The 25,855-nt window shown below is 41.9% G+C and overlaps 1 protein-coding gene across 1 annotated transcript; it reads right to left on the bottom strand.

Moving 5' to 3' along the window:
- Positions 1-1,216: 1,216 nt before the first annotated feature.
- wnt7aa (wingless-type MMTV integration site family, member 7Aa) lies at positions 1,217-17,474 on the bottom strand. Its single transcript, XM_031300223.2, has 4 exons — positions 16,907-17,474; positions 16,268-16,494; positions 13,563-13,834; positions 1,217-3,191 (listed from the first exon to the last, which is right to left on the bottom strand). Exons 1-4 carry the CDS (start codon positions 16,975-16,977, stop codon positions 2,712-2,714), a joined length of 1,050 nt encoding a protein of 349 aa, XP_031156083.1. The 5' UTR covers positions 16,978-17,474; the 3' UTR covers positions 1,217-2,711.
- Between the last annotated feature and the right edge of the window lie 8,381 nt (positions 17,475-25,855).

Here is a 25,855-nt window from a genome sequence, read left to right as displayed (position 1 = left end):
TTGTAATTCACCATGTGTTCTATTAATACGTCCATGGTATTATCTTATGAAGTCATGATACATCCCAGGGATGTATGTAGCTGCTGTGAAGCCTGTTAGCTACGTGGATGTAACGTCATTAGCGTTTCCCAAACTGGCGGGCTATCGGCTAGCTAGCTGGTTGCTAACATCAGGGGTAGCTAGCATGGTTGTATTAAGATCTATACATAGCTAGCTATATGCCTACATAACGTTACTACAGACATAGTGATTACATCGCCTTGGTTCTCTCTTATGATACATCCGAGGGCTGTATGCTGTAAAGCTTGTAACATGGATGAGAGCTGAAGCCACGGATGAGCTTTGTTCACGAAACTGCAGGCTAACAGCTAGCTAGCGCTAGTTAGTAGGTAGCTAGCTAGTAGCACAACATAATTATTAAATCTCCTTGGTTGTCTAGCTAAATACATCTATCGTTTATTTAGCTAAGCATGTAAACGATAGGGAACAACGAAAACAGTGTTTAACGTTAGTGAATATTTTAGACAATGAAAACGGCGAGTTCATGAGTTCGCCACTTGTAAGAGACACGACAGAGAAGCTCATGAACGCGCATGTTGCTATCGGTTGCTACGACAACGCAAACAAATTGTTGCTAGTGCGCATGCCCATCGTGAGCCAACCAGCGTTATGGGCCAACAATGCGGAAGAGCCGAGCTCCATGTTTGCTTTATGCGCTTTTGAGCACTCTCATTGGAACGTACGGAGCTTCCCGCCGAACACTGTATCCAGTTCTCTTAATACATCCATGACTGGTGCCCGGTATGTACTGGACAGAATAGCAATGCGGATTTCGGTGCTTCATTATGGTGCCACCTAAATGTCTGTGCTGCTCTCTGATGCTCTGAAACAGACTTTAGAGGCAACAGAAACATCGCTGCATGTCACGCTAGTAAACACTAACAACACGTTACACTTGGCAGCAGGTAACGTTAGCCTACCATTAGCTACAGTAGTAACTGGATAACACGGTTAAAATGCTGACAGCTAAACAGTGTAAAAGTGTGACTGTATTTCACTGTAGAGGATTCCAACAGCGGGACGTCCAACAGTCTGCAGCTAAAGCTATGAGCTAAAAGACAAACTAGCACACAATACAGACAGGTCTAAAGGTTGCGTTAACTTAAAACTGGTAAACCTTGTGGTGCATTCAAAGTTATTGTAAAATAACGTTTCGGTTTTTATTGTTTAACAGCAATGTACTGGTGAAGGAAAGTTATTGTAATTACATTTTTTATAATCATTTAAATTCTCCCCTTTTTTGTGCTGATCCAAAAATTGAGCCGATCCGTGACTCAAAACCGTGATACGAACCGTGAGTTTTTTCATCCGTTGCACCCCTATTTAAAAGAGAGGGGAAATTATATTGCAAGCCATTATTTCATTTTTTCATAATTAAAATGTGTGGTATAGTTACATAAGAAATGAATTGCTTAAAATATAGGCCGTTTAAAACATGGCAAACGTACTGGCAATTTCGGCAACCAAAAGCTGATGCCTGGTTGCCAAGCCAGCAACCACTTTAAAAAGTCATATAAGCTAATGTTGGTGGAACAGCAGCTAGCCTGGAGGTGACATCAGGACTTTGGCTCTCTATTGGTAAAAAAGCAAGGTTTCTTGAAATGAGTTACAAATCATAATGCAGCACATTTCATTAAAACATCACTATGTTCTGCTGCTAAGAAAAAAAGGCACATTTTTAGAACAGTGTTTTAGTGGTAAACTCTTTAACTAAACATTTAGAAATGCTAAGGGAAAATAGCTTACATCGAGATAGAAAATAAATTAAAAACATTATATAAAAATAATCTCTTACAAAATATATTCTATATATTCGGGGGAATTTATGTCTGTAAGCTCACGATTGCTCCTGGTGATGTTAACTTGAAGAGCTCCGTCACAAACTCTGTAACTTTCCAGACAACCAGCAGCAAACTTTGGGTACGGGGGATAGAAACAAGTAGAAACCGATTCTATCATGCAGGCCCAGGAGGAACAGTAGTTCAATATTATTCTGCTAGGCTTAATGCACATAAACTGCAGGCTTCCAAATATGACATCCAGTCAAGTTCAGTTCTGTGACTGTTTCAGTTCTCAGCTCCAGTGTGTAAGTTGTCTTGTTAAAAAAAAAAATAAAAAAAAAATAGAGAATTTGTTAAGCTTTTAAGTGCACTTGAAGTGCACCAACTTATGAGATTTAGGCTAGTCTACAGTGAATTTTCTAAATCTACAGTGAATTTTCAGTGAATTTTCTAAATTTTCAGTAGTTTTCTCATTGAATAAATTATTATTATTATTATTATTATTATTATTATTATTATTATTATTATCATAAAAAAAGAAACTATCACTATTTGAGGTGATTCATGATAGTAGACCATTATGGTCTGCAGAGAAGTCAAATGGCATTCGATTTAAAAAATAAAACAATAATTTATGAGCCCATAGCTTGAGTCCAGTGTCATGGCAGATGTCCATTGGCATCAGTAGAATCAACACACATTGGAGGAACCGGCTGTCGTGATTGTTGTAATGCCAAGACAGAAAGGCTGATACTCCGCATGCATGCACCAGCCACAGAGAAACCTTATTTTGAAATACATTAACATGCAAACACATCCACACACAGTCCAGTGTAGCTGTGTGTCTAAATACACATCCAATAAATATATCTATTTACAGGTATACACCTCCGTCCTCTCACTGCAGGTGTTGCATTTCACATAGCAGCACCACAGGAACTTGCAGTTGCACTGCCAAACGCGTGAGTACTGGTGTGTGTTATATCCTCGACCGCAACACATCAAGTCGCAGCTGTTGGGCTGCTGAGCCGTTTTGTTGCACAGGCGACCCTGTGTTCCCATGCTGCCGGTCAGGGAGTCAGCCTCACAGTAGTTGGGCGACCTCTCAATGTAGACCAGCTCTGTGTCCATGGGCTTGCGGTATGAGTGGGGTTTCTTGATCTTAAGGAAGGTGGGGCGCTTGTTGCGGCTGGCTCGTACTGGCTCCACGTGCACAGCCTGGTTGTACTTGTCCTTGAGGATGTATCCCAGCTGACGGAACATGGGGAGCGTCGTCCAGCATGTCTTGGTGGTGCAGGATCCCGACACACCGTGACACTTGCACTCCAGACGCATGCCCTTCTCCAGGACCTACAACATAGAGGGAAAGTTGAGATGAAGCAATGTTTCCTAGTTTCAAACTAAAAAGTGTGCCAATTTGCAACTGCCCAACTGAAATCCAGTCACATTTACTTTTTTAATTTGTTCGGATCAAACTGTCTACTAGACATTCATCGGAGCTTTCCCTAATTAATCGTGATGATCTAAGATGTTTTTTCCAAAAAAATCAAAGTTAAGAAGTCCTAACATAACACACATTTCTTACAGTTTGTTTGTGGCTGTCTTTCCATAATGATCAAGTAAGAAACATATGAGTTCACAGAAATACTCAGTCTAACATATTACATGAATAGTTCAACAGGTTGAGACAAAAGTTTTTTAGCATTCCAAATGAATGTAAGCATTCCAGAGATCTCAGAGCTGCATGTCACCCTATGGCCAGTAGCTATGTATTTGCCATTCTTTTACAAGACAGGATGAGCCTCAAAACACACTCATGGAAGAAACATGCATACAAAACTCTCATGGAAACTCATTGATTTTACATCAGTTTACTAGTCTTTTAAAACTGTTGTATAATGTCTTCTGCGGCTCTGAAGGAGCTTTGTCAAGTCAAGGAAAATAACTCTGATGATGTCATAGTGATGTCTTTAGGGTTATCTCAGCTTGTGCTTGGAGACTACTTTTTACTCTCTTTGAAAGCCTGTGTTACAAAACTGGAGGTGTGGAATTTTGAAACGTGACTATTTACCAGGCAAGAAGGGTCTAACAAAAAGGTCTATGGAGTTCCATTATGGGAAATAGGAACAAGTATTTCTACAGGCATCCGTTTTTTTTTTTTTTTTTTTTTTACTGAATTTCATCAGAAAAATATCCGGATGTTTTTCAAAGGAGCAGATAGATTCAAACTGATTTTCACCTAAATGTAACGAACCCATGCCCGCATAAGGTTTTTGTGTTTCCCTGCTGCTGTTTTCAGTAAACAGCCTGAGAAATGTTTTCAGTAAATAACAGGGAAAAGTACAGAGATGCATCCAAATCAATAATGATTTGTGCTGCACATGGTATTTTTAACATCATATGTTTTACCAGACTTGTTTTTTTAACCTGGTTTTAATAATGAAAGTAAACTTGATACTATTTAAGATAATAATAAACAAAATGTAAAAACACTTAATATTGTGCATGTCTGCAAACACCTCAGAGATTCATGCATCTTTTGTCCCATGCCTCTACAGAGCAATCTGGGTTTACTTCACCGACCTAGAGTATCTTGACCAACTGCTTTACTATGGGCAACAGCAATGGAAAAAACAGGAAACTATTCTCGTCGTATGTGGTTACAATAAAATAAATCTGTATGAGGCGATGAAGTTACACAGAAGCTGGATTAATTTCAGAGTTCTTGTAGGGATTTAAGACATGGAGGCATTTACAGCGAGCTGACTGGCAAGAGTGAAAGGCCTTTTCAGTGTTAGAGTGGAATCGTTCGGTGTGTCTGGCATAGCAGCCGGGGTATTCTCTGTGTGCCTTGGGCTGAATGACATCAGCTTACCATCCTTCCTCCTCACTGAGTGGGAACCCTCACTGGCATTAGAGAAGCCTCACCCTGCTTTTTAATTATGCCACTCTGATGTGGCCTCAGACTTTCTGGAGTCTCGTGGGGTAATTGTCAAAAGCCTTGGATGCATACAGCTTAGTGTGGTCATGCCCCCGAGACCTGACAAGCATTTAATTCATGGAGTTCAGTGAAGTGAAATGCCAACCAAGCTACCATTGTTTGCCTAACAGAACCCCTGTAAGCCTCCGTGGCACCTTTTACACTATTGTTTATTCTTCTAGAAATTTGAAGGTTGGCACTCAAAACACACAAAGTCTTCTCCAATTAAACATGAATGCCTTGCAATAATTAAGGAGGTATCAGTTTAGTAAGTGTATATTAAAATATTTACACATTGCATCACGTTCTGACTGATGCCAGACCTCAAATATGAAGCCTGCTCCCCCCAAAGCCAAAGTCCAGAGATGAAAGTTCTCCTCTTTCCTTCTGAATGGGACCACAACCTTTCACTATGGCACTGACATGAAATCTCTCTAAGCACATTCACTTCTCAGCTTTTAAATTTGTACATAGTATCATAATCCTCCAAATGTTCATGTATATTCCTCTAATAAAAAGTAGTGCATATTGAGACATTTCCCCCAAAGAAACAACAGAAGATAATTAGTGTGCTCTTAAACAGAAAACATCTGGAACATCTAGCATTACAATTGGCACTACTGATATATTTGTACAGCATGAAAGGCATGATGAGGTAAACCCATATGCTCTCATATCTATGCAATGAAATAGGAAATAACAGAAAATAAGATAAGATGGAGAGCAATTGGGATTTGGTTGTTGAATATATTTTGACTGCATTTCCTGTTAAGTTAGCCTCTCCAGCTTTCAGCTGCAACTACTAATTCTAAAGAGTATTATTTCAATTAACCAAGTCATTGTTCAAATGTAAGCAAATTGTTAAAGGTGCAATATGTAATATATTTACTGTATTTAATCAAAAAATGACACCAATGTGTCATCAGATATTAAGGAAACATGCTATGTTGAAATACTGTCTTTTCTGACAACAATGCTAATGCCAATATTTTCCCCCTTTGAAATTTATGTTCCATGACGCAATGTCTGTTTGTGTTTTGGCCTGTGGGTTGGTATGAACTGCCCAGTTTGACAGCCGGCCGGGTTGCCAGGTATACGTAAACCCAGCGCACCACAGCTGTAACGTTAGTACAGCCATGAAAGCAGCAAACAAACAAACAAACAGGATCAACGGAGATAGATAGATTCTGACCTCCCTAAAAAAAAAAAAAAAAAAAAACTCGCCATCTTCCTAAACAGTTACATAACCAGAGACGAGGTAAAAAAAAAAACGGGTAAATATTGGAGATGCATTCAAAAGAAGGAGACAGCTTAGAGCCTAAAAGGACACCGCGTTGACTAATTTCGGACCTAAACAGGTAAGCGTTGAGCTTCATTCATTTATATCACGGCTAACGTAGGGATAGTCATTTCAACATTCATGTGCTCGCATTAAATTATATGGAGTACTCAAGTTAGTTACTCGCAAAAACAATTTAGACACAGCTGGTGAAATGTTCCTGACTGGTGCTAACGCCGCCATGCTAATACACGCTAACTGCTAACGTAGGATCCATAACATATGCCATAAACCACAAGTTTGACTTCCTCATAATAGAAATATGCAATTTAATTATGGCAAAACACCCCGTAGCCTGAGTTGTTGGATTGGCACACAGTGTTCTCTACAGGTTCACTTTGCAATGTATGTAATGTTATGTTATTGTAAGGTAGTAGCCTTAAGTAGGCCACTAGGCAGCACTGTTGCCATTACTATAACAGATGCATTTCAGCAATTTTCGCTTTTTTGTACCTTACGAGACACCACAGTTTACACTTGATCTGTGTCGCCATGTTTGTTTAAAGCTGTATGTACTCAGTTAAGGTAAGCAGTTTAATCGGTTGCGTATACTATAAAAGTGTAAATATGTACATTGATAACCAGCTCATTTGTTCACATGTGGCTTATTTAAGTGTTGAGTTACAGTTTGTAGGGTCAAGTACTGCAAATTAGTTTGTATTCACTGGTGTACAAATTGGTTTGGGGTTAAACTATTGTGGCTAGCCGGTGGGCTAACATTAGCAGAGTGATGAATCAGCATTTAAGATGACTTGATGGTTTATTTAATAATTCATTTTTATGTGGCAAATCTATTCTTGTTAGAGTGCTATATTTAAATTTAGCTTTGCAGAACTATTTATTTTACACTGTATTATTTTTACGTTAGCTTGTTTTGTGGATTTATTCCTAACTGAAAAAACTGTATGTACTCCGTTAAGGGGATGAGGGAACCAGCCTTCTCTTTGACAATAAAACCCGATGATCTCAGCCACAGTTTTCAACCCAGCGTCCCGTGCCCCCTTCTCTCTGCACTTCACCCAACATCTAACACAATGCAGAGTATCGCAGCAGTGCCGAGGGGTACCTCCAGGCGGCAGACGCAAATGAGCTGAGTGGGTGGTTATCAATGTACATATTTACACTTTTATAGTATACGCCACCAATTAAACTGCTTACCTCAACGGAGTACATAGTTTTAAACAAACATGGCGACCTACACAGATCAAGTGTAAACTACGGTGTCTCGTAAGGTACAAAAAAGCGAAAATTGCTGAACTACATCTGTTATAGTAATGGCAACAGTGCCGCCTAGTGGCCAATTTAAGGCTACTACCTTACATTATTGTGGCTAACGTTACCATCGCCAGCTTCAAGGTTATGATATGTTGGACAGTAAGATGATTTCCACTTTCTTCCAAACTGGCATGCAACCATAATGTGTAATGTACTGACTGTACAGTGTATAGACAAGCTGTATAACGGGTCTGGAAGTAGTAGTACCGACAATCTTCCCCCTACCGAAATTGTTCCCCCGCTTCTGTTCTGTGGGCGTAGCCGACAGACTGTGACTGTGCCCTGGGTACAGACGGCCGAGAGGTTGCGGTCTTTTTAGCGGCTGTTGCAGTGACGTTAAGCCCAGAAAAGGTGGCTGTCAGTCGGGCACAAAGCTCCGCAAGGTTGCAGTCTTTTTAGAGGGCGTTGTTGTTACGGTTAGTCAATAAAAGGTGACTGTCAGCCGTGTACAGAGCTCCGCGAGACCGGGCTTTTATAACCGTCAACATAGCAGCATCTAGCAACTCTGCTTTGCTGTGGAGTAATGTCTGGCAATGCGAGACTAGCATCAAGCTAACATTGGCATTGTGTGACGTTGGGTTTAGCGTTTTCAACCTGGCAACTCCTGTGAACTTCGACGCTGGGGAGACAACTCTTTTTAGTATTTTGAATTTGGACTGCATAACCATTTTAAACGCTAGCTGTCAGTATTACATTTTGGACCTTTAAGAGTGGTCATCACAGTTTCCTAGAGCCCAAGGTATCCTCTTCAAATTGTTTGTTTTATCCAACCAGAGCCAGGCTAGCTGTTTCACCCTGTTTCAAGTCTTTATGCTAAGATAAGCTAACATGCTGCTGGCTGTAGCTTCGTATTTACCATACATATCTGAGAATCTCCTTAACCAACTCTTGTCAGCAAATAAGCTATTTCAAAATGAAACGATCCCTTTCATGTTATGTTATTTAATGTTCAGGACACATGAACTGCAGATAACTTATCATAAACCTTTCAAATCTGACTCTTACAGACTGTAGCCGGAAAAGAAATCGTGGGTTATCCAATCCAACTTTATTTGTTAAGCACTTTAAAACAACCAAAGTTGACCAAAGTGCTGTACAGAAGAATAAATAAGACATCATAAATAAAAAACATAACATTTTGACATGAATAAAAATAATAGCTGATAATAATATCTAAATCTCCTCTTTGATAAAGCTTATAGTTAGGGAGTGAGGAGTTGCAGTGAACGCCTAGACCGGCGGGGCAGGGTGTATAGCGGCAGACACAGCACCCCTGCTTTTCTCTGCTTCTCTTTACAGTCATCAGATGTACCTATCGTATAATCAATAATATAGTGCCTCTCCTAGTTATGCTATTATAATTCTAGACTGCCAAGGAAGTTCCTTCTTATGACACGCTCTTTTCTTTTGTTTCCTTTTATGCACATCCTGTCCCAGAAGTGCTTGTTACTAACCTAGCTCTGGGGAGTTTACTCCCCGGAGTCCTTATGTTTCTTCTTCGCCCAGAACATCGCCTCGGATTAGGGGGACACCAAGACCTGGGTCTTGGGTGCAGCTGTGGCTATGGACCTGCTACACCCTGCTACGCTCTGCGATTCCCTGCAATGTCCGGCTACGTCCTGCTGCGTCCACCGCGTCCACCCATGCTCTGCTGTGCCACGCTACATCCCGTACCGTCATAACCCCAACCGTCAGACACCGCCCACCAAGAGTCTGGGTCTGCCGAGGTTTCTTCCTAAAAGGGAGTTTTTCCTCGCCACTGTCGCAATAGCCACTGCTAATGCTTGCTCTTGGGGGAACTATTGGAATTGTTGGGGCTTTGTAAATTATAGAGTGTGGTCTAGACCTACTCTATCTGTAAAGTGTCTCGAGATAACTCTTGTTATGATTTGATACTATAAATAAAATTGAATTGAATTAAATAATTAAAAGAAGTAAATTAAGTCAACATCTTACTAGGTTTCAAAGGCCACAGAAAAGAGATGGGTTTTAAGACAGGATTTAAAAACAGACAAGGAAGAGGACTGTTTCACGTGCAGTGGCAGATCATTCCATAATTTAGGAGCCGACAAAGCAAAGGCACGATCCCCTCTGAGCTTCCGCTTAGTTTTAGGCACACTCAGGAGCAGCTGATCTTCTGACCTGAGAGAGCGAGTGGGTATATAAGGGTGTAGAAGCTCCGAGAGGTAGGGCGGGGCAAGACCATTCAGGGCTTTAAAAGCAAATAAAAGAATTTTAAAATGGATCCTAAATTGAATAGGCAACCAGTGGAGTGAGGCTAAGGGCCCTGACACACCAACCAGACGGGCCGACCGTCGGAAGAAAAGCTAGTTGGACTGATCAGTCGGGTCCCGAGGTCCAAAAAAATGCCTCAGAACACACTGAGGCGACGCCGACTTGAGCGTACGCTCTGCGCGTGCGCGAAACGTAATACGTCTCCATAGCAGCAGGCGGCGCTGCTCTGTATTGTTTCCATTAACAGTCTGATTATTTACCAGAAAATGAAGACTGGCAGCTGATTGGACGAACGCGTCACGTGGTTCTTTTTTCTCCGGAAATTCACAGCCAGACTGTCATGGCGGCTTGTTCAGAATACGATCTCATATTGTACTAAAATAGTTCACCGAAACGTGTTTCTGAAAATATTTTAAGCGAGAAATAGGCCATGCAGTTTCTGAATCTGTCTTCATTTCAGATTGACAAAGGTCAGTTTAAAAGATTTTCGTCAGATTTTGAGAGGCTCATCCGCTCCCCATTTCCGGGTGAGTCCCGACTGCCTTGTCCCCGAACATGTCGGGTCGGCCCAAATGAATGCCAACGGCTCCTCGGACGGCCGACGGCACGGGACACACAGAACAGACTCGAGTCACGGACCTCGCCAGACGGCCCGACGCCCGATTATCGGGCTCGTGTGTCTTCTCTCTAAGATGGGGGACATGTGCTCGTGTTTACGTGTGCCAGTTAAAAGACGTGCAGCAGCATTCTGTACCATCTGGAGACGGGCAATGGAGGACCCACTTACCCCCACATAAAGTGCATTACAGTAATCCAGCCGAGTGGTAACAAAGGCGTGGATTACCGTCTCAAAGTGCTGTCTTGACAGTATTGGCTTTATTTTGGCCAGCTGCCTCAAGTGGAAGAAGCTTGACTTGACAACAGCCTTGATCTGACTGTTAAACTTTAGCTCTGGCTCCACTCTAACCCCTAGATTTTTGACGCTGGGTTTAATATACTGGGCCAAGGAACCCAGATCTACAGGGGGGGGGTCCCAGTGGTGCCACTAAAAACCATCACTTCCGTCTTTTCATCATTAAAATTTAAGAAGTTCAGAGCCATCCAGGCCTTTATGTCGTCGAGACACTTAAGTAGCAAACTGACAGAGCATGCATCTTTCTTTTTAAGAGGCACATAAATCTGACAGTCATCTGCATAACAGTGGAATGAGATGCCGTGCTTCCTAAGTATCGAACCAAGTGGGAGCAAATAAAGGGAGAAAAGGAGAGGGCCAAGAACTGAGCCCTGTGGGACCCCACACGAGAGAGGAGCAGTGGAGGATACACAATCACCAAGGCTGACACAGAAAGTTCGATCAGCCAAGTATGACCTGAACCACTCCAGTGCTATGCCCCTGATGCCCACCCACTGCTTCAAAACGTGAGATCAATATTTCATGATCCACTGTGTCAAATGCAGCAGTTAAATCTAAAAGCACAAGGATAACACAGTCACCACAGTCAGTAGCTAAAAAGATATCATTTAAAACTCTTTAAAGTGCTGATTCTGTGCTGTGCAGGGTTTTAAAACCTGATTGGAAAACCTGTAGAATATTTTGTTCTTCCAGAAAGGCCATTAATTGACTGTACACAATCTTCTCCAGGATTTTTGGAGATAGGACTGAAATTTCCAAGGACTGCAGGATCTAGTGCAGGTTTTTTAATCAAAGGTTGTACTACTGCGTGTTTAAAATTTTCAGGGACAACACCTGAGGGCAGACTGGTATTAATGACTGTAATAACAGTTGGTCCTACAGTGGGGAAAACCTCCTTAAAGAGTCGAGGAGGCACCGCATCGTTTGGAGAACCTGAGGGCTTCAAATGACCAACAATCTCCTGTAAAAAGGAAAGAGTCACAGGCTCAAACTGGTCAAAAACAGCAGAGCAGGGGACAGAGATTGAGGGGTCATAAACTGAAGGTGAGATTTGAGCCCTAATTGATGTGACCTTATCAATAAAAAAGTGAAGGAAGTTTTCACACACAGCAGTGGACGCCTCCATACAGGCAGTCTGCGGGGCATTTAGAAGTGAGTCAATAGTGTTGAACAAAACACGAGGCTTGTGACAGTTTGACAGGATAATATCTGAGAAATGTTTTCTTTTAGCATCTTTCACAGTTTTCTGATAATGACGTAATATCGAGGATTAGTACAGGATTCTTGAAAGTTTCCCTCAGACTTCCACTAATCTATCATGTGTCTGCTGTGGCTTTTCCAATAAATTGCTTTCTTATGGGGCCATTTTGTGGATAGTCCTGCAATTTCTATTGATCTGTCATTTGGCTACCTACGTCTGTGCATTGGTAAACAACATCAGAGTCTGGCTATATGCTCATGGTCCTCAACGTGCATCTTGTCAGACACTGTTACCTCTTGACTCTACATTTTTTGTGTTCTTCAATACAGCATGATGTTCATTTAGTAAATTATGGTCCAATTCATTTTAAAATAGACAAAAAAGCAGAGGATGCTTTAGGGGTGTGGCTACAAGCCAATCTGTCAATCCGTTTTTTCATCTTCAACTATTACCCTCTCACTGTGTGTTTTTACTGCATCAGTTAACTGGAACATTTTGGTCACCTAAAAATGTCTTGTAAGCGTTAGCTACCGCTCGCTAGCTTTAGCTACCGCTCGCTAGCGTTAGCTACCGCTTGCTAGCATTAGCTGGTAACTTAAGGGAAAGTCTGCTGAATTTCTGTATCTCCACTGGATGTCTCGCTTCAAAGGGTTGAAAATCTGCAACTTTTCCTTTTTGGTTTAGCTTAGGGCAGCGCCATTGCAACCATAAACAACACTGGCTTGGTCACGTCATTCTCCCAAGCGCCACCCTCTCGCACAAAAAATCGCCACGTGAGGTTTAAAAAAAAACAAGATGGCAACCGCCAAATTGTCACACTGGCTTTAAAATAGCAGTCCCCAAAACCAATCGGTGAGGTTACAAATGCTACGTCCACTATTTTTACAGTCCATGGGGCCACCTTGCCTTCCCCTCGTCCAGGGCATGCTGGAATGGCTTTTGCAACTGTGAACAGAAAGTTAAGCAGTGCGTACAGAAAATGGTTAAATGTAGTTAAAAAACTGTATAAAATTTTCCTTAATTTCTCTAGATTTTCTAATCCTTCTTTCATATTATCATATAGCATGTTAGATTTTTAGGAGTACCTCTGCAATGCTCTCTGTGGTTGTACTTTGTGCACACTGCTTACATGTGCGTATAAGGAAAATGTGTGTCTATTGTAGAGGCTGAATCATTATGAATTCATTTTTTGACACATGCTTATATATTTTGTCAGTGCTTGAAGGCAGAATGAGTAGGACGCCCCCCCCTAACTGCGGTTGGCAACATAGTGTACCACCTAACGACTCAAGAGCCGTGCACCTGACAACCTGTGGCCGCTATATTAGCTTTTTTTGGCGCTGTGCTGTGTCCGCCATTTTTCGTAGCTTCCTCTTGGATGCGTTCTGGCACCTGGTCTCTACATTTTAATAGAGTCCAACCCCCACATCCAGCACACTGTTCCTACGGGAGACCCAGTGCCCAAAGGCTGACGCCCAGAAACGTCTTGAACACAGCAAAATAAGAAGAAAAGAAAAAGTCCAGGCAGATGGCAGGGCCTCTGCAGATACAGACACCACTACACAATTCTAGTGGGTCATTTGAGAGGGATTACTTTTGTATTAGTCTATACATTGTTTTTTAGGAAAATCCTGCTATTGGTGCCTTTGAGTCTTGATTTTTCTGAAAGCATCTACTGTAAATGACTTATTGTCAGGTCATTATGATGAAATATGAACTAAAGTGGATTTTTGCATCGGTTAAAATAAATAAATAAATACAGAATAACACAAGCATACCTTGCGTCCCACTTCATTGTTATGTAAATTCATAAGGGTCCTGGCATTCTGCTTGATCTCCCGTGCGTCCACAAACACCTTAGAGAAACCCAGGCCGTAGTGAACATCTGCGGAGCAGCCGCCCCACTTCCAGCCCTCCTCCTGGTTGTAAAAACCCTGTTTCTCCTTGTCGCAGCCGCAGCCACTCAGGCTCCCCTGGGTGCAGGCCGCAGTGACTGCATGGGCGACCCCGGCAGCAATGATAGCGTAGGTGAACGCAGCCTCCTTGCTGCCTGCAAAACAAAAAAAGAGAAAATACATTTAAATTCATGATTGCAGAGAACAGGATTCACTTTTTCAAGCACTGTCAAGACTCCTCACATACCTGGCATAGCTGCCTCAAACCAAATCATAAACTACATGAACCAAGCCAAGTCCAATTCCTTAATCAAGCTCTCTTAAAAACAGAGAAACTTCATGAGGAAGCTATAAAATATAATGGAGCCCTGCTGAGGGAGGCAGGCAGGCCAGGACCTGCAGGAGTACAATGTAATCAATTCACCAATCAATCTGCAGAGTACATTTGACTGGTAAAGATGATTGTTTTGAGACCATTCAGCGGGAGATAGTGTATTAAACGTTTAGGCATAATTTTTGGCTTTTGTCCGAACCGCCGTCACACTGGGATCCACCCTGTGAAGTGAGTCTGAAAGGCATGCAGAGCCTCCCTACATAGATGGATTTCCACTTCATAAATCTAAGTGTTTCAGGTCAGCTGTGTTTTTTAATTAAAATGGAGATAATTCCTGTTGGAGAACATGTGAAAAGCATCCAAAAATGACCGTAATTTGCAAAAGTTCTCAACAAAATCATTATCTTTAACAATTAAACCACCAAACAGACATTTTAGACATTTAAGGTAATGGTTCTCCTTCAAAAACTGAAACTCTATGTGTAACTGTTCTTTGAGTGCCGTGCCATCATGCTCACATTCACTTTTTATTAAAAGAACTATCTCTAAGTGCACAGTGGCATACTGGCATCAGATTTGTAAACCCGAGATATTAAACTAACTCTGATCTGCCTTTATAGTCAGTAAAGAAGCAGCCGGTACCAACAGAGTTACTTTGAAAAAGGAAACTTGGCTTTGATTGCTGCATCACTGCCAACAACCATCCCAAATTTATATATTTTATCAGTTATCAGCGTTCCAGTCTGCTGAAACTAAACAATGACTCTGTGCAGGGCTGCTGGACCCTCCTGGAACTCAGCCTGATTCTCATCTTAATTTAGGTCAAATTTTGGATTCTGCAATGAGTACATGACCTTTGTTTAAATCTGAGGATATACGTGAAAAGTGTAGTTCCTTCCTGAAGCAGTGGTCTAAAATCATTCCACACAAAACGTCCCCTGCCAACGCTGCAGGACCTGGAGATACATTTGTAAGCCTAGAAGAGAGTACTTGTCTGAACTTGAAGCTTTCGGGGGGGGGGGGGGATTTTATGAACATATGACGGTGGTTTAGCTGGGAGTAGATAAAGAGCATGTAGGTCTGCATGTTACAAAGTGGAGGAAACGCATACAGTTACAGTATGTAGTCATGATCACTTTTATGAATTGTCGTGACAGGATGCTTCATCACTGTTACTGACCTTTAAGGCATAGGCCCACTCATTCACACATCAAACTATATACCTTACAGCGGAAGGGTCATCCAGACTGTACTCATATTTTTTGTTTTAAGCTAATACTACAACCATCTTAGGCGATATAATATAAGGTTATCTTATACAATGCTCTAAATCAGCATTATTACAAAGCTCAAAACGAGAAGTGAGCTTTAATCCTTGATGACACTAGAAGTGAAAAATGACACCCACGCTCTGCATCTCTTTCTCTGACATGACAGGGTGAGCTCAGAGGCAGACGAGACAGTGGAATACTAAGTGTGTTAAAACATGATTCTCCACTTATTTCCGCAGTCCTGTTTTTGGAGCAAAGAATCGCCTCAAGCCTTGTTCCATGCACAGGATCAAATCTGTGGCTCATTTTCCCACCAAGAGCAGATGCACTGAGAGCTTCAGACTTTAGCCTCCAGAAATTTGTCAAAAGTGTCATTGGTCCAGTATTTCCGAGGGATGCCCTTTTGGACTATTTTTGCAATAATAACTATAGCAATTTACAAAACTTTTTATGACTTCCTAAAGACTTACGTAAGACAGTAGAGTGCAAACAGTAAAGTTAACATCTAACTCAGTGCATCAATCTATCTGTGTGCGAGCAGCACAAAGTTATCAAAGTGCTGGTGTAATATTATGCAGATATATATCAAAAAATCTGATGGATGAAAACAATCTTATGAGCACTGTAACTATCAAGATCAAGGCATGCTGACATGTCTCAACAAGGTCTTTTAGGGCACTTTGGAAGAAGAATAACTCATTGATGAAGTGGAGCTCTCTGAGTAATAACCATTTAGTAAAACAACAACTATAATAATAGTTCTGTAATTGTAAGACTCATATAGGAATATCAGTCTGCATAGTCATATGAGCACAAAACAATTACAATTAGGTCCTACTTTAAGCCCATCACAGAAGCCCATAGAATAGTGTGACATTATAACCTAGGGGTTGCAGAAAGACCCAATACTAAAGTCACTTATGTAGTTTTTTTTTTCGCCCGTAGTGCACTGCTTATTGAAATAAAATCCAAGTGCGACGTACCCACTTTGAGCTCTTTCCCGAACACGGTCCTCTCTGCCAGGGCCGAGCAGTTCCAGCGTCCGTGTCTGAACTGGAACTGACACTCATTGATGCCCATCTGAACTCCCTCTCCGATCACTATGATCGCGTCGGGTCGGCTCTGACAGATAGTCCTCTGACGGGGGGCCAAGCCGGGGATTTTATTACAGATGATGCTCGCTCCCAGTGCAACCACCGATGACAGACCCCTGCGGCAAAGGGTGAAAGGTGAAATATACATTCTGCAGATGTTTGTAGCCTAGCCTACTAACAGACCTTTGTGGGTACATTCATCTGAGGAAATAAGACACTGCAGGTCTGGTGACATTCCTATACCTCCCCCTAAAAAAAGAATGCTTTAAAAAAATAGGTTCATGAATTAAACTAATAGCCCACTCGCAAAGGAAGCACAGCCAGATAGCACCCTTCACTTCACTTTGGGGGCCCTCGTTTTTCTACAGCTCTGAAGAATTTGTCAGAGGTAGGAAGCATTAGGCTATTAGCATCTTTAATTTTCTTAAAAATCAGCAAGATTTTTTCCCCCCCAGCATTCATTTTTGAAATCTTAATTGCGCCCGTGTGAAGTGCACAGCCAACCTGTAGGACATCCTAATTACTCACCCGATTTTCAGATACAATACTCCAAGGCAAAGGAAGAAATGGAAAATCCAGCGCCGTGCCTTCCTACTCATGGTGCTCAGCCCAGCCGGTGGGTTAACGCTCTGCTGTGGCAACAACCAGCCTTATTTCTCTCTCGAATCCCGCGGGGTGTCCAGGAGCTCCGAGCTGCACGCGTGAATAAAGTTCCTCGGGATAAACCAAACGTTTGTGGAAATCAACTCGTTTGGATTTCATTTGGTAGGTGTCCGGTGGTGTGAGGAGCCTGAGGTGGAGCATTGGGGCTGTTGTTTTCAGGTAAGCAGCTCGGCGCTGAGTATGTGTGTGTGTGTGTGTGTGTGTCTGTCTCTCTGTCTCTACCTTTTCTATCAGGGCGTGTTCTGCAGAGGAGCAGCCTGCAGGTACACGCTCAGATCATCCGTCTCACAGCTGAGACAAGGACACAGTCAAATGTTCAACTCGTCACACTTGTTACTTGGCATCTGCTCTCCCGGAAACCGCATCATCCGTGCTCACTTCAGGTCTGAAAGACAACCGACTACCGGCCCTTTTTTTTAATTTCTTTCCCCATCAATGAACGCCCCTCCCATTTGTTATCTGGGCACGTTCTGAACCACTCATCTCCATCAGATCACGTCAATTCGAAACCAATAGTCACACCAGCGGTTACCTATAGGAGCGTGCCTGTGTTCCCACAGCCCTATGTTCCCACATTTCTAAGAACATTTTTTTCACTAACAATTAGGCCCTATGTTCCCACATTTTTAAGATTTTTTTTCAAAATTAGGCCCTATGTTCCCACATGTCCCACATTTCTAAGAATTTTTTTTCACTGAAAATTAGGCCCTATGTTCCCACATTTCTAAGAATTTTTTTTCACTGAAAATTAGGCCCTATGTTCCCACATTTTTAAGATTTTTTTTAAAAATTAGGCCCTATGTTCCCACATTTCCTTTTTCATAAATTTGTATCAGATTGTATCCCCCTAACCCTAACAAATCTTGTGGGAGGATAGGGCTTACATTGAAGGGAAATGTAGGAACACAAGACCTAATTTTGAAAATGTCCTAGAAATGTGGGAACTTAGTGCCTAATTTTAAGAAAAATCTTAGAAATGTGGGAACATAGGGCTATGGGACCATTGGTGGCTGACTCCTTACCTATACTACATACTTGTACTTTACTTATTTCCATTTTATGCTACTTTATATTTCTATTGAAATATTACTCAACTACATGTATCTGAATAGTTACTGCTTACTTTACAAAATACCATCTAGGCCTATCATACTAAACTTATTGTCTTATAAAATATTTTGCACTGGTAGAAAGTAAATAAAGTAGCCTAGTTTAAATGAGTTTAAGCTCGAACAGCATTTTACATTTTATTTTTATTTAAAGTAACAATATGGCAATGCATCAATAAAAACAATCCAGAAAAATGTCATTAATAATAATCTAATAAAAAAGAAAGAGCCCTTCTTCATAATTAATACTTTCAGTACCCTTTGTTGATACTTCTGTACTTTTACTTAATTTTGAATTAAAAACTTGAATGCAGTCATAATATAGGTCATACAATCTTTTTTTTTTTCATTTGTAGTATTGCTACTTTTACTTAAGTAAATGACCTGAGCAAGCTACTTCTTCCACCACTAACAGACTCACATCTTAATATGTTTTGTAGGTTGTCTGCCAGACATCAACTTAAAGACAGAACAGTTCAATGCTAATTAGAATGGAAAATACCAAATTCATAAATGACACATTTTGACAGCAGGAAAGTAAACCTACAGACAACAGGAATAATAAGCACTGCATGTAATAGCAACAGTTAGTCAGGATCAGACCATTATTTCTTCAGTGATTCACAGACTAAATTAAAGGACTACACCGCCATCTATTGACACAACTGTGTAACTACTATCACCATGTTCCAAAGTGCATGACAAAAGCAACCTGTATGGGGTGCATGGGTAAAGAGATGCAGTTAGGTCCCCATCAGGTACAGTGCACACACCCACAGAAAGCAACCAGTGCTCCTATGCTGCTGTTCTGTATGTCACTTATTGTCTACCAATCGGAAGGTTGGCGGTTCAATCCCTGGCCCCTGCAGTCTGGTGCTAATGGCAATGGCCTCATGCAAGATACTGAACCTGAAAAGAAGAAGGAGGAGGAGGAGGAGGGAGGGGGGGTTGTGTGAATGCAGATGAATGTTTATCTAATGAGCAGGTCCACCAGTGGATTTATACAAGTGAAATGAATTAAGTCACCTCCCATTTTTGACTCTATAATCAGACTGATCTCATGAAGTGGCGTATGTACGACACGCCAATTCGTATGCCATTTTGGCATGTTATCAAGACGCATACTCTTTATCAACGCCGTTTGGCCTCCATTGGATCGTGTCCCACGTGTCACGTTTCCCTAAACTCAACCTGTCCGCTGTATACGGCGCTCAAAATGCGTACAGATAACACGCCACTTGGCTTTAGAAAGTGGCGTGTATGTTCACGCAAAGCCATGATGTGACGTTGCAGACTGCCGTCCGCTGCACACAGTGTAGACATACACGCGGATAGCTCAAAATGTGTACAGATAACACGGCACTTGGCTTAAGAAAGTGGCAGATACCATGTTGCTATAATAAAGTCAATACAAGTGAAAACCTAACATGAATCTTAAACCGTACTCTTTTTCCTCAATTACTTACTGCTGTAACTCCACAGCACTGGGGGCCGTTATTCATCTACAACTCACTAGTGTCATGAAATGATTTTTGGTCATGAGTTGAAATATACTTTTTTTTTTAAACATACTTTATTAATCCTGCAAGGGATATTACAATTGTTTTCATTGTTAGTTATTACACAGACCTGAAAAACACACATGCACAGGACCTATACATGCACAAATGGAGGGATGTCAGAGTGAGGGGGCTGTGGCTGTGGATAGATTAGGGGTTAGAGGCTGGCGGTTGCAGATCTCTGCTCTAAGTTTTAAGTTTACTTAATTTAATGGTAAGAATTGCAGCAGTATCCCACCACGGGACGCCGTTGCCATTGTACATCACCATTGACAGTCATTACTCGCAGTGACCGGTGAGCGCTGTCACTGCCCCATGTGAGTCGAGTGCAGATGTGAGTCACGCATGCTCAGATTTAAACTGTTTACGGCATAACGTGTCATACTGAAATTTGTGAAATCTATAAAATAAAACGTTTCTCTTTACATACAATAACAGAAGATGGTAATCATTTCAAAAACGTTGTAGCTATCTATGACTGTTTGATTGCTAAAGTTAGCTCAAAACGCCATTAAGTGACTGCTAACTTGTAGCCAGCAGCAGCAGTCTTTTCAAAAACGTTTTAGCTGTCTATGATTGCTTGATTGCTAACGTTAGCTCATAGACTGTGCGTTAGCTCAAAAAGCCGTTAGCATCTGGTAGGCTCCTTGTCGCAAAGTGACGCATGCGCGACTCACATCTGCACTCGACTCACATCGGGCAGTGACAGCGCACAAGTGCATTTATGTTGTCAAGGGGGTTTAGTTAAGAACTGTGTGCTACACATAGTGTGTAGTCAGTTTCATTTTCATCGCCATTGATTGTAACTTTAGCAGGGTTTTTTCTTTCAACCATCGTCCCAAATTCATCCCAAAATTAATTTGCATTGTCCCTGACCCTTTTTTTCCGGCCCTGGGACAGGCCCGAGTCCTGCACAGTAGAGTAACAATTAAAAAATGTGTTAAAAAGGGTGCCAGGCACCACTAAAGCTCTGATCCTCGAATCACCCCTGCATGACAGTTCTTTTTTTACTTTAAATTAAAGTGCAGTATTTTAAATGCAAGGAATGGAATATGGCTGGCTTTTTTAATCAAAATGGAAAGTGCCACTGTGTAATTAAAAAATAAAAACATTTAGTGCAACATAACCCAAACACTTTTTTTTTTAAAGATACTTTTTTGGGCATTTTAGGCCTTTATTTATATAGGACAGCTGAAGACATGAAAGAGGGAGTGAGAGGGGGAATGACATGCAGCAAAGGGCCGCAGGTCAGAGTCAAACCCACAGCCGCTGCGTTGAGGAATAAACCTCCGCTGTATATATGGGCACCTGCTCTACCAGGTGAGCTACCCAGGCGCCCTGTACACTTTTTTTAAACACTGCTCTGTTTTATTTTCACGCTCCTCTGCAAGTAAAATACAGTTTGGGATTTCACTATGGGGCAGCTGTGTGATGCTGTGTGAATATTTACCCTCGGCCACCAGTGTGTGAATGATGCCTGTACTATGGAAAGGGCTTGAAGTAGTCGTTAAGACGAGAAAAGTGCAATATAAATGCAGCCCATTTGCTATGTTGCTGAAATGTTGTATTATAGGGAGACTTTAATCATACCCTGCATCCTCCACATCATCTGTACATCTTTCCCTATAAACCCGCCTAATGCTTAAGTTATGGATTGGATTGCCCTATCTGAATCTGCATGGAGAGCCTGTTTAAATGCTGCGGGGAGAAGTTGCTCTGGTTTCCCGGATCTCTCCTCCTCGAGTTGTCAACGGACACATTGGCGTGATGGCTTCGTAAAAGCGCCCTCATGTTGGAAGCATTGCCACTAGCATAAGCCAGATGTGTTGCACAGTGCTTAGCACTTGTTCCTGTCATTGTCAGGTAACACTCAATCCGTAATGCTCCCATACAGCAGACTGAGACTGACTGACAGCTGGTTTCACTACAATAACTTTATTCTTTATTTTAGGTTTTTTTTTTCTCTGCACAAGCCTTTTTGACTGAAATCTGCGAGGCTAAAATTAACAGAATACACACATGACCCCAACAGTGACAAGGGGACCTGACGGTTTGGATATTTTACTTGAACCGTTCCATCCCTAGTTTACAGTGTCAGTTTTTTGGGACCTCTTGAACAGCGTGAAAGGGTCTAGTGGTCCTTGACGCTCTTTGAAGATTAATGTATGACTACCATATCATAGAAATAAAACTGAAGAAATGCCACTCCTCAGGGAAGGCTATAGATTGTATAGTTATCTCCCAAACAGGGCAAAATCACTACCCAACAACTATACAATCTACTACCTCACACCGGGTAAGCAACTGGAACATCTTGATCCATGCAAACACTGAAAAGTGGCCTTCAGAAGACATGGACGGTTGACTGAGTCGTGCGTTCAGCACTTTGAGAAAGACAGTAGGTTGAATAGTTATCTCCCAGTGCAGGTGTGACCCTAAAACTATACAACCTACTACCTCATCCCACGGTGCGTACAAAGCTGCTTTCTGCAGTGGAAAGCGAAGACAAGGGCAGATTTAATGATGAAGAGACCCCCTCAGACCAAGGACAACCCCCAGCTGAATTGAGATCATCTGACACAGGCAGACAGCGGAGACCTCCGACTGTAGAGAAAAAGTTACATGGGTGGTGAAAAGTTAGGGATGTAACAATACACTCAACTTTTTTTTTAACAGAATGAAATTACTGTCATAGATTCTTTATATAAACTGCAAAACAGCAGATGTGTCCTCTTATCAAAAGTGCAACTGAAATAATATTTTATCTTGAATAACAAAATAAAAAAAAAAAAAAAGAGATGGCAGAAGGGTATTTTTACAACAACTTCGAACTCAACACAAGCTTACGGAGCCGGACCCAAACGTAACACTAAAACGTGATTTATGCTTCCGTGTTAAATCGAAAACCATGACTACATAATAGGGCTGCGATATATATTGCAATATGAAAAAAAAAAAAAACGACATTTTTACAAGATGAAATAAACAGCTCTATTTGGAAATAAATCATTCTCGACTACTGGGGTGACTTTGTAGGGGAGTGCATCTACATAGAAAATAAAAATGAAAAAAAAGCGAAATTCTTATGTGAACCAGTCTTTGTTGAACCTTACAAATACCAAAGCAAGTAAGCGCTGCGAGTGCGACTAATCTTCTGAAGTGATTTTGGAGAGGGAAATTAGAAAAAAAAAACACTGGTTGACTGACATGACACCATTGTATTAATATAATACTATCAATCCAGGCTAAAGTCTATGATAATAATAATGCATGCATGTTGCTTCCTCTAAATTTCAGGTTGTGGTCGACTAGCGGGGCCTGCTTTGGTCGTTTGATCAACACTGATTGTGATTGGTGGTTTGCTGTGCATGCAGACCTGCATGTCACGCACTAGCAACAAGCTGTGTATCCAAGAGCATTTAAATCAGTGTAAATTAGGTTATATCAGACACAGACTGCTGTTGTATATTAGTGTTACGTTTCCAGCGTCGCAGCTCTGAACCGTAACCGGCAATTTCCACTGGATGCAGAACGTCTGCGGAACGTCTCCGGAACGTCGACTGAGTCATTAGGTTTCCATTAAAGTCAATGTGTGTATTTCCACTGACTGCAGAACGTCTGCGTCCCTACTCCGTCCCAGTTCCGTCAGTCCGCAGCCCTCCGGAGCAGATACGCAGAGCTTCTATTTTTGACGGACGACGGAGAGCTCCGCAGCAATTCAGCACAATTCAGATTGTGCGGGACAGGAAGTCGAGCACAGAAACAAAATAAAACATCCGGTTACTTTTCAAAATAAAACACACCCTGCTCACGGCAGGTCATTTTCCCTGCACTACACCTTGAAAACACAGCACAGAGTTGTTTCCCCTCTACTCCTCTGGATGGAAACAAACTGTTGTTGGTTTTGTGATTCTGTTTATAGAAACTACATCCTGTTATATCGCGCGAACATACGTCAATTCGCGAGATCTCGTGGTTGGCTGGCCGCAGCCGTTACGCAACAAATCCGGACCTGGTGGGTATTGACGGACTGCGGAGCACGCAGCCGTTCCGCAGCGGAGCCGGTTTGCAGACGTTCTGCATCCTGTGGAAATCCACGGTAACGTTAGCTGGGACAGACGCCTTGTTTCTTTAGGCTAACTACATTAGCTTTAGCCTGGCTGGTAGCAGCTTTCTGCGGTGAAAAACGGCCGGGAGACGTCTAACGTTGCGTTAATCAGGTGATTTATTTAGTCTGTGCAGCGAACATAAAACACTGACTACTGTAGCTTCACTACCCACGGAGAAGCATGTGCATCACTGTCAGCGGCAGCTTACGGTACTTTTCTACACACGGGAGAGCCTCACATCCCATAACAAACGTTACGTCACATACACACGCTGCCCACATGGCCACCTGTCTTAAAGGGCAAGGCTCGGCCGGTAACAATCATGTAAAAGGAGAACGGAGAGAGTTTACTTTTCTATCAAGCAGCAACAAAGTTGTAGCGTTAACATCCCACATGCGCACGTCGCAACGGAGCACTGAAACAAAATATTGTGCCGCCCTACTACATGACAAGATAATTTAGAAAGAAATGGCTCGGTGTGCAGGAAGGGGAGGGGCTGGAGGCCACTGGTCTGTGTGCTCCAAAAGAATAGCCACGTTTCCATCTAATTTTCAGGCAAATTTTAAGCGAACTTTTAAAACAAATGGAGTCTCTCCATTTACCATTGGTAGCATTGTACAAGTTGGCCACCTGTGCAGAATACAGGGTTGTGGAACAACCGTTCGCCGCCGTGTATACGCGGTGTGCAGGGCCATACGATTCGAGCTGTTGAACCAATTTCGTCAATATACCAGACGTGGCTGGGCACAGGCTATAGTACACCACAAGTGTACGGTGCCCTGGATGGGACCCACATCCCGATCCTTCCCCCATCCGAGGGATACCGTGACTATAGTCACGTGACTTAAGTGTTCGCTACGTCACAACTTATTCGGCAAAGCGGTTTCCATCTCCCGTTTTGCACATTGACTCTTTTTTGAAAAAGGCAAAAACCACCTCAAGCGAGCGGAAACACGTATTTTTTTTCTCTCGAATTTTAGGACATTTTTTCGAATTTTGCCATTCCATCAGCATTTTCTCATGCGATAGTTCAAAATGCGCATACAAATACGTTGATGGGAATCCCACTAGTGAATCGCTGATTGAAGAAGAAATGTATTTCGGATTTTATCTATCTGGGCGGTTCAAAATCTGGGTGGGAAACTATGCTATGTATGTAAAGCTGAACGGACTCACAGTAGTAAAACTGATTTTATTCTGATCCAAAGACTTTCTGCGAGTGAAAGGACCCTATATCCTGGAATGTAAATGTAAGATATATGTATTTTATACATCTTTCACACTACTTACCAGGGTTGGGCTAGATAAAAACGAAAACAATCTGTGTTGCCTACACCGTGTTATCCTCTTGCTACAGTTTGCACCCAGGAGGCTGAAACAGGGCAAGTTTTAAACGTGCTTTTAGCCTCTTAACATGTTTGAAATGTCATTACAAGTGCCTACCCATTTGACGTGATTCGTTCCGAGCGAACACAGTGAATCTGACGGCAGTAGATTTGAAAGAAATGCATACAAGTTGTGATAATTCATACCTCTGTTTAGGTCTGGTGTTGAGACGGCAAGACGAGTGCTTCGGGACCGTCTACAAACTACAACATCGAAAAAGAGATACAATATTTTCAAAAATAGGCATATGCTTATTTTTTAAAAGTGCTGTAGTACAACTAGCAGGAGACAAGTTATAATTGAGGTAAGTTTGGAGACACTACCTTATTCAATCATTAAATTAATAAATATATTTTTGTTGTCTCTTTTCGGTAGACGGTCCTTAAGTCTTGCCGTCTCAACACTGGAACTAAACAGAGCTGAATTAGCACAACTTGTATGCATTTCTTTCAAATCTACTGCAGTCAGATTCACTGTGTTCACTCGGAAGGAATCACTACACATGGGTAGGCACTTGTAATGACATTTCGAACATGTTAAGAGGCTAAAAGCACGTTTAAAATGTGCCCTGTTTCAGCCTCCTGGGTGCAAACTGTAGCAGGAGGATAACACGGTGTAGGCAACACCGACTGTTTTTCTTGCTACTGACGC

This window comes from Sander lucioperca, chromosome 6 (assembly GCF_008315115.2).
Source record: "Sander lucioperca isolate FBNREF2018 chromosome 6, SLUC_FBN_1.2, whole genome shotgun sequence".
Lineage (NCBI taxonomy): Eukaryota > Metazoa > Chordata > Actinopteri > Perciformes > Percidae > Sander > Sander lucioperca.
This window is presented reverse-complemented; position numbering and strand designations above follow the sequence as displayed.